This window comes from Borostomias antarcticus (assembly GCF_949987555.1).
Source record: "Borostomias antarcticus genome assembly, chromosome: 15".
NCBI lineage: Eukaryota > Metazoa > Chordata > Actinopteri > Stomiiformes > Stomiidae > Borostomias > Borostomias antarcticus.
In genome coordinates this window covers 15956212-15966479 of record NC_140248.1, presented here as the reverse complement: position 1 = coordinate 15966479, position 10268 = coordinate 15956212, and the positions used below count along the sequence as shown (strand labels likewise).

Here is a 10268-nt window from a genome sequence, read left to right as displayed (position 1 = left end):
AAGAAGCTCATGCGCCTAAATATACCGGCTATTGGTCAGTTTTCCAAAGCACAGATTAAGTCCTAATTCTAACTGGTTTAACTGTCCCTATAATGTTCTTATGAGGTTTTTATTTTACATAAATCTGATTTAGATTATTATCACTGTACCCTTCCTCATTTCGCAAACTATCACTTTACTTATATAATAGGTTATACTATATCATACTTTATTCCTGCTTTTCATCTTGGATACCACTCATGAGTAGCTGGTGTCTTTACATGGGATATGAGTTGTGTCTGGTAGGAGCGCGTGCTGGGTCGTTTTGTGTACTAGTGATAATGTCAGCCACATACAAATACAATCTTCTTTGATAACACTGATTTGTCTAATGTCTGTCCACTGCCCTGGGGCCTCATTTATCAAAGAGCGTGTAAATTCAGGTGTAAAAGAGGGCGTACGACGAAAATGCACAATGTAGCGTACGACGAGAATATTTACACGCTTTTCGGATCTATCAAAAAAGTCGTATGCCCTTTTCTGCACGAGAAATCCGAGACGGGCGGGGAAGAGAGCGTACGCGCACGCGCCCCGTGTTCCGCCCTCTCCACGCCCAAATCCAACCATATATGGTCAAAACTATGACGGCACAACGGGGATACCCCGGAAGGAACCGACATAATATAGCGTGGAGCATAGGGACAGATAAATACGTTTATGGAAAAACGCGGAAAGAAGAGAAACCTTTCGGAGGTGCATGTGCTTGTTGGTGAGGTCCACGCGAGGAAAGAAAATCATCTTCGGAAGGTAAGCTATTTGTACGAGCCTACATTTGTCTGATTGCTCCTAGTTTAGGTAGCCTACTGTATGTTTGGTGCATCCTGTATTTGGCGTAGGCTACACGGACATGCTGTATTATGTGTGAGGAAAGCAAACATTCCACACATTCTGTGGTAGGCTATGAATGATTTAGGACCAAAAACAGGGAACGATAACACAGATGACCACTTCATAATGTTAGACCACATGAAACATTTTCCCCTCTGGGAAATTTAGACTCTCATCTAAATCACCCGGGAAATCACACTTAAGCATTTATTTGGCTGCCAACAGAAAAACATATCAATTGAATATGGCTACACAATAAAATGTTTAATGCATAATCAAGTTAACAGACAAACTCAAAGAAAATGACTGAAATTGTTTCTCCAGACTCTGACGTGGGGTGGGACTCAGAGGAGGGGGAGTCTGCAGTGGTCCTTGACCTGACGGTCGTGCCCCCGCCGGTTGCAGCCTCTACATCCAGCGCACCAGCCTCCACCTCCAGTGCCATCTCCAGCGCCTCCGTCTCCACCGCCCACGCCTCCACCTCCGGCTGCCAGCGTCCCTGCCTCAAGGTTCCCTGAGGGCTGGGCTTCCTATCAGACGCTGTGCTGGAGGCTCATGACCCTAGAGGCCCAGAGGGAAATGGCAGAAGGGATTGGGGCAGTTGTGGGGCAGTTGTGCAGCAGTTGGTGGAGGTCACCACACTACACCACCAGAGCCAACAGGACATCCTCACTGCACTTCATTCCCTCACACATGCTGTCACGGACCTCACACTGTCACTCACTACCACACTCACGGACCTCACACTGTCACTCACTACCACACTCACGGACCTCACACAGTCACTCACTACCACACTCAAGGACCTCACACAGTCACTCACTACCACACTCACGGACCTCACACATTCACTCACAAACGCACTCACACACCTCACACAGTCACCCACCAACAGACAATAAAATGGTAGAAATGTGAACCTTACTTGTTTGTGTCTTCATAGCTGGCGCATGACCTCAGTGTGGGCCCTTTGGCCCCGCTGGTAAACCTCATGACGGGGAGGGGGCTGAGGGCTTGGGTCCTCATTTTGTGGTGGGGTCTTGACTGGTTCTCATTCTTATCAGCTTTGAATATACATCTTGGCAAACATAACAGAATGATGTACAAGGAGGGGACAGATACCTAGTGAAATTACTATTGGTTGCTAGTAAAAAGACAATAATGAGGGCTTGGTATAAGGTGGAACCCCCAACCAAGGAGCAGTGGTGGGTGTTGTGGAGGAGATTTATGAGATTTATTTATGCATTGAGGATGCAGGAAGGAAAGTTTGAAGGGAGATGGGAAAAATGGATGGATTATAGAAGGAAGTGTGATGATACCACTAGTATTAAAATTGTCATATTTGAGTAAGAAAAAAAAGCTGCATGGATGGAAGTACCCATAAGCTGTTATTGTAAGTTTTTATGTTTTATGGTATTGTCGTTGTATGGATGGAAAATGCTAATAAAGATTAAAGTAAAAAAGACAAAGAATATGTATCTTGGCTATGCACACACCAAGCCAGCCGTCACGCGCAGCGCCTGCCTCCAGTCTAGCCCTACCCTGCTGTGCGCCAGGATGAATGAGTCATGCGTGGAGCCAGGCCACCGTGCCACTACACTTGTGATGAGCATGTCGGCGTCACATATGATTTGGGTATTTATAGTGTGCACATTTTTGCGATTCACATAGACGTATTCATTCACTGATGGTGCCCTTATGTGGGTGCAGTCGCCATCGCCGTCACCTCTTTGGAGTTCTATCTCGGCCAGTAGGCCGAGTAGCGCCGGATTCATTTAGGCTCGCATTACGCACAGGAGGACTGTCATTTATATGCTTACCAAACAGCAAACAGGTCCACATGATCACATATTAATGACAATCTAATTGGTCAATGATTTGCGTTTGATGGAGTGCCTGCATTAAGTGTGTGACATATAGCGCGGAAGGGTTTGGGACAGCGCATAGGTACAGTTTGGGGAACAAATCCATATCGAACCATGAATGAGCCGGTTAGAGGACACGTCTAATCTTGCATTGCGATATATGTTTGTGCTGAATTGGCCTAGTAGCCTACATGATTGTGCGTTCATGAACTGTCGCTCTTATTCTCTCCGTCAAACATAGTAATTCACCGACGCACCACCTGCGTCGCCAGTTCCCCCTGTGTTCAAGAAGGGCGTAGAACACCGTGTAAATCGGTAGGACAAGCTGAGAGGTGTCCTACAAAAGCGCGGAGAAAGGCGACTAAATTTTCGCCCTTACGGCTTGATAAATCGCAATGTGGGGGGGGCAAATGGCGTACGCCTGAACTCGCGAAAAAGACCGTGTAAAAGAAGGCGTACCTCAATGATAAATGAGGCCCCTGGCTGGGAACAAGGTCCCTGGGTGGTTCGCTTACATCCAGCAGGCTACGTCCATGGTTCCCCGACCCCCTCCCCTTTGGTGAACCGCATCAGTGATGTCAAGCAGGAATGTGTAAACCGGTGCTCCTCCTCCTTGCTTTTAAGCTCGTTCTCCTTGGCTCGGGCGCACACAGCATTCCAAGCTCCTCTCTCCGAAGCAGACTCAAGAATCTCGTTCGTTTGTATTCTCTTCTTGCCACAAACAACCTGAAACATATCAGTTCATTGCTGGTTCTTTATAGACATCCAGCTAAAATAATTCTTTAAGATATATGCTTTTGGAGAGCACATCGACTTTCTAGCGGTAAGTCATCTTTTTGGGGTGAGGCGGTGCGGGGGTCTTCGTAATGTATCCTAAAATCTCAGCTGATCAAGCTGGTAGCGTTAGCTAGCTGGCTAACGTTTGTCAAGTGCTGATTCTAGCAGTAGATGGCAACCAATGCCTGTGATTATGGCTGATGATAAACTGAGTAGCCAAAGAGGCTTGGCAAAAATACTTCAGTTAAAACGGATAACGCTAAATTAGCCACAGAAAGTTAACGTTACATATTCCAGATAGCTAGCTAGCTAGGTCCATCAGTTTAGGACCATCCCAGACACGAATCCCGCACAGATCTTTCAAAAATATTTCTGTCAAGTTTTGAGGCTGCTTTTTGCGTCTTTCCTCACACGGGGTATGATTTAGACTACTGTAGGCTTGATGTCAGATTGCTGTTAGTAAAAGTTGGTACACAGTGTAGCCTTTGTGTTGAGGTGAAGGGGGATGCAGCGAGCAGGGGCCAAAACGCTCGTGCGTGTGCGCGCGCGCCACGGTGCGGTTCCGTCTCTCCGCGGTAACACAGGGCCTCTGTGAACCTGAGTCTGCGTGGCACACGGAGGGATGGGACGAGGGGAGAGAGAGAGAGCGCTTTCCTCTCTACGTAAGTTAGGCCTATAAGGTATACTGTCATACAGCCCACTGGGCTCGGTTCAATCTGCTCTACAAACTGAGTAGCCTGTTTTATTAGCGACACAAGGTACACTTGGAAAGATATGCACTGACCTTAGCAGAACCTTTTCTGTGTATTCCATTAAAAATCTAATAAGCATAGGAGACTGAGCGGGTTTTCTGTCTCCAGAGGGAGAATGGTAGAGCTGAGGAGAATCTGCTGCATCGGCGCCGGCTACGTGGGCGGGCCCACATGCAGTGTCATTGCCCAGATGTGCCCCGAGGTCACCGTCACCGTGGTGGATGTTAACGAGGACCGCATACGTGCCTGGAACTCTGACTGCCTGCCCATATTTGAGGTAAGTGGGATGGGATCCGCCCTCTCCAGCATGAAGAAGCCCCAAAACAATCAACGTTTCAACTAGAGCTGGAGACTAGGGGGAATAAGATGACTTATTCTCCAAGGGTTTCATGTTCTGACCTGTGTTGTGGACTTCAGCTACCTTCAAACAAAAACACCTTACCAGTCTTTCCAAAACACTTGAAGTCGTAACACTGGCCATATTAAACCCATCATACGAGCCTGATTATTCTGTCCCCCTGTTCTCTCCTCTCATGTCAGCCTGGACTTCAGGAGGTGGTAGAGTCGTGCCGTGGCGTCAACCTCTTCTTCTCCACAGACATCGACAAGGCCATTAAAGACGCTGACCTGGTCTTCATATCTGTAAATAAGTCTTCAACTTCCCCTTTATCTTCTGTCTCTTCTACTAAAGAGCTGCCAATACAGCTGAAACAATGTTTCCATAGTAACAGTATTGTCTGACTCAGGGTTTGTCAAAGTGGTTGCCGTGACGCGTCCAGGGGTGCTGCGGAACCCTTTAGTAATATTTGGACCAGTGTCACTTATACAATTATTTTATATCAGTTTAAACGTCAAGTATACAATTATTTTCAATTAATTCTAACTAAAACAGATATTATCTCAAGTTTTCCTCGGTAGCCGATAAAAATTTGAAAAGTTGTCACTACTTTCAGTTATTCCAAACAAGCTCGCTAACGTTGCCTGTCAGCAGATGTCGGAGGCTAGCCAGATGACAGGGACAATATGGATAAGTTTCTTAAGAGAACAAATAACGTTGCGCCCATTCAGCAACTTACATTGGAGGCCATGCCCAACTAGCCAGGAGCAGCAAAACGGCCAAAACTGAGGCTTTGGAACGAATGCTACTTCAAGTATGGTTTTACCTGGAGTGGTGCTGCTACCACACCGGTATGCCTGAGCTGCAGGGAGCAGTTGGATAAAGCATGTATCTGATTTAGCCTACTGAATAGTTATAGTAGGCCAGAGCCTATCATACTGTTATGCTAAGCCTCAGTAAAAGATGGCATAAATATAATGTGTTGAGATGAAAACTAAGAATGTAATTTAAGGGTGCCGTAGATAGAAAACATTATGTCTATAGGGGTGCCCTGACGCTGAAAAGTTTGAGAACCACTGGTCTAACTGTTTGAATGGACAACTGGCATACAATCAGCACCTGCCGAGGCTTGTAATTCACTGCTAGATACACCAGATACACAGTTTCCTACCAAGAACCAGTGGTGACGAAACTACTCACCTCCTTCCTTCTCCAGGTGAACACTCCCACCAAGACCTTTGGGATTGGGAAGGGCCGAGCAGCCGACCTGAAGTACATTGAAGCTTGCGCTCGGCGAATCGCAGAGGTGTCCACCGGCTGTAAGATCGTGGTGGAGAAAAGCACCGTGCCCGTCCGCGCTGCCGAGAGCATCCGCCGCATCTTCAACGCCAACACCAAGAGTAGCCTGAACTTCCAGGTGAATACCAGGACTGAGGGATGACCCAGGGTAGATGTCTGGACCGAATCAATTCAATTCAAAAATGTTTCACTCCCCTGCATTACTAAAGGATACATAAATAAATCACAGGCAACTCCTTATCTGTCACCACATTCATCCACCTGTCTAGTATTTCTCCTGGTTTCATGTATCTGACCTGGTTCTGTTGCAGGTTCTCTCAAACCCCGAGTTCCTCGCAGAGGGAACCGCCATCTCTGATCTGAAGAACCCAGACAGGGTTCTGATCGGAGGGGATGAGACTCCTGAGGGTCAGCATGCTATTGAGGCCTTAAAAAGCATCTACGAACACTGGGTTCCCAAGAGCAAGATCATCACCACCAACACCTGGTCCTCTGAGCTCTCCAAACTGGTGTGTAGGCCGTCTCCCCACCCTTATATCAGGATCTTATCAAGAGGGCTTCCCCCTGTTAGCTCACCTGGTTTACCAGGTTACAACCTCAGTATGATTGAAACAATGGTACATGTACCATTCCATTGTTACAGCAGCAGTGTAGAAGACTATTGATGCAATCATGATTGATTAGAGATGACTTCTATGAATGGAGGAAGGTAGGGTGCTTTATTACAGAACTGAAATGAGGCCCCAGTCCTCTTCTGGATGAACTATTTAGAAGAGGTAGGGAGGAGAGGACGCTGGCTTCTCCGCCTCTGTTCTAGTTCTATACTTATCATTTTAATACGAAATTTATGACAAAACAATTTTTAGACCATTTGCTACGTGTGTTACAAGTTTCGCAGGCCTAAAAACCTACCTTTAAAAAAAAAAAAAAGGCTGTTAAAATAGTGTTCTTTATGTTCAGTTGTGTTTTGTTATGCTATGCTTTTAACCTGTAGCACTCTGAGATTGTTAAATGAAAAGTGCATTAGAAATAAAATGTATTATTATTATTATTTATTCTCATCAACTGCCCTTTAATGAAGCGTTTTCCTTTACTGAACTGGTCCACCGGTCACAGGCAGCCAATGCCTTCCTGGCCCAGCGCATCAGCAGCATCAACTCCATCAGCGCCCTGTGTGAGGTGACCGGGGCGGACGTGGAGGAGGTGGCCCACGCCATCGGGACGGACCAGCGGATCGGCAGCCGCTTCCTGAAGGCCAGCGTGGGTGAGTTGTTGGGGGGGGGGGGGGGGGGCTGGAGCCGAGCGGGGGAGGGGGAGGGACAGCTGCGTATTAGTGGGATGGCCAGTGGGCTGCTGTAGGGGTCAGCTGTGTATTAAAGGATGGCCAGGGGGCTACTGTAAGGGTCAGCTGTGTATTAAAGGGATGGCCAGTGGGCTGCTGTAAGGGTCAGCTGTGTATTAAAGGGATGGCCAGTGGGCTGCTGTAGGGGTCAGCTGTGTATTAAAGGGATGGCCAGTGGGCTGCTGTAGGGGTCAGCTGTGTATTAAAGGGATGGCCAGGGGGCTACTGTAAGGGTCAGCTGTGTATTAAAGGGATGGCCAGTGGGCTGCTGTAGGGGTCAGCTGTGTATTAAAGGGATGGCCAGGGGGCTACTGTAGGGGTCAGCTGTGTATTAAAGGGATGGCCAGGGGGCTACTGTAGGGGTCAGCTGTGTATTAAAGGGATGGCCAGGGGGCTACTGTAGGGGTCAGCTGTGTATTAAAGGGATGGCCAGGGGGCTACTGTAGGGGTCAGCTGTGTATTTAAGGGATGGCCAGGGGGCTACTGTAGGGGTCAGCTGTGTGCGCTGGCCAGGCCGGAGTTTAGACATACCTGTGAAAGCTCATGAAAATTGGAGAGAAAAAAATAACACCATACCTACGCTTATTGTTCTTTGGTGCTGAATTAAATTCCTCACTGCTCGGCCTAGGAAGGGGCTAGACTCCCCTGGGTGTCAGATCTCTCATCAGAACTGCTTGTACTACATACAGCTCATGATGATTGGAGAAAAAACTAAATGTGGTCTAACCATCATGCCTTATGCCCAACATGAGAGACTCACCTCGTTTGTGTTTTAGGATTTGGTGGCAGCTGTTTCCAGAAGGACGTTCTCAATTTGGTATACTTATGCGAGGCCCTAAACCTTCCTGAGGTGGCGAGGTACTGGCAACAGGTGGGTTTCAGTGTGACAAGGCGTCTCAGTTGACCTTTTATCAATCAAACCTATCTGTTGTTTTATTATTTTGTGATAGTAGTTAATTTTTTCAATTCCTTTACTTCAAAACAAAACAACACAACTGGAACAGACAGGCCTCTGTAGTAGAACTATGAAAACATGTTAGTCCCATTCTTGTGTCTCCAAGGTCATAGAGATAAACGACTATCAGCGAAAGCGCTTCTCGTCACGTATCATCAGCTGCCTCTTCAACACGGTGACAGACAAGAAGATAGCTATGCTCGGATTCGCCTTCAAGAAAAACACTGGCGATACAAGGTTGGCACTCCCCAAACTCCAGCTCCAGCCTCCCATGCGCTATGAATGCCCAGACCGAGTGGGGAGGGCGGGGCGTGAGCTCCCTGGTAAGTCTGTGTGTTTGTTCTGGTCTCCAGGGAGTCTTCTAGCATCTATATAAGCCGCTACCTACTGGAGGAGGGAGCCTGTCTGCACATCTATGACCCCAAGGTGAAAGAGGAGCAGATCATTCAGGACCTGAGCCAGCCCACCCCTTCAGAGAGGCACGACCCTGCCAGAGGTAGCTAGCCACACAACTGTGCTACGATGAAGCTGTGACAGGGTTATCGTGATGCCATAACTATGGCCTATTTTTGATGATCAAGTTAATTACCGTTGATGATCAAGTTTTTAGTCTGTTCTCGCCTTTGTCCACTCTTTACCTTCTCTAGTGTCTCGACTCGTCACCGTCTCAACTGACCCGTACAAGGCCTGTGAGAATGCCCATGCTATTGTCATCTGCACAGAGTGGGACATGTTCAAGGTGTGTGTTTGATAAGTGTTCATCATGGCTAATGAAATAATGAATATGTTTTTTACAGGACCTCACAGATAGTCTAGTGTCAATGATTTCCTTTGAATGTGGACAGAAAATGTTTCTTCGTGTCTATTTAGTCAGCCATGTGCAATAAAGGGGTCTATGTTCTTTTAGGAACTGGACTATGAACAGATCTACAAAGCCATGCTGAAGCCTGCCTTCATCTTTGATGGCCGAAGGATCCTTGATGATCTCCATGACCAACTCCAGAATATTGGCTTCCAGGTGAGTTCTCCTCCTAGCTGTTCATAACACGATGAGGATTTAAGAAATGGTTACAAGTTTGGTGTTTGAACTTGGTCTGAAGCTTTACTGTTTGTATGTCCATTCTCAGGTGGAGACTATAGGGAAGAGAGTGAAGCAGAGAATGTCCCTCACTGCTGGGGGTGACCGATCAGAGATGGACCAACAGCAAACATTGAAGAAAATCAAGCTGTGAGGTCTCTTTGAAGGGAGACATGCAACAGAGAAGCAATCATATAATTTCAGTACACAGAACAACTCACTAGGGTGCTAGGTTTACATTCAATTCAATTATGTTGGCTCATTACGAGGGACAGAAGGAGGTGTCTTCGGCTCTAGGGGGTGTGACTATGGAACAACAATCCTTCATCGTTGTGTACTTTTGATGATTATCCGCTTGGAAGATTTACTTCCTCCAGAGGAGAAATCATTGAAACTGATCAATGACAGATGTCCTTGCATAATTGGCTTCCAGATTTCTGCCTCAAAAATATGAATGAGAAATGAAAGTATTTCTTTCAAACAACTGATCCCATTGTTCTCCAGATCAATGACGTTTTTAGTTTTTTATATATCAAAGCTGTTTTGTATTACATTGTTGCTGATTTAAATGTGATCTTGAGTGATATGAGTGGGAACTGATATATGCAATATAAAATGTATTTTTTAAAACTGGAACTCTGTAAAGTAAAAAATAAAATATATCATTTTTACCTGCAGAATAAAAATCTTTTTTAAAAGTTTATTTTCTTGAAAGAGGTTGAATGACAACCACGGCTATGTCTCCAGGTTTGTGGGTGTGTTCTTAGTCATGCTCTATAACTTCTGGGAAAAGGGAGGATGTCTCCATGGAACCACATACTGTGCCAGTTGTCAGTATGACATATTATAGTGGCGTAACAGTGGGACTGCATTTGGCTTCATTTGACACATGAGCTTAATCATCAACATCTGGCTTCAGACATGCTGTTTCACAATAAGGCCTAAATCCTGATGTGTTGTCCGTTGGTCATGACCACTGGTATTCCCCCCTGCTTA

At 46.4% G+C, this 10268-nt stretch overlaps 1 protein-coding gene across 1 annotated transcript; it reads left to right on the top strand.

Annotated features, from left to right (window-relative positions):
• Positions 1-4376: 4376 nt before the first annotated feature.
• Positions 4377-9511, top strand: LOC311319035 (UDP-glucose 6-dehydrogenase-like; the record flags this gene model as incomplete). Its single annotated transcript, XM_084450479.1, has 11 exons — positions 4377-4538; positions 4802-4903; positions 5815-6015; positions 6209-6406; positions 7014-7161; positions 8016-8110; positions 8301-8431; positions 8548-8690; positions 8842-8933; positions 9102-9212; positions 9322-9511. The coding sequence occupies 11 exons, from the start codon at positions 4377-4379 to the stop codon at positions 9424-9426; spliced, it is 1488 nt and encodes a 495-aa protein (XP_084306605.1). The 3' UTR covers positions 9427-9511.
• Between the last annotated feature and the right edge of the window lie 757 nt (positions 9512-10268).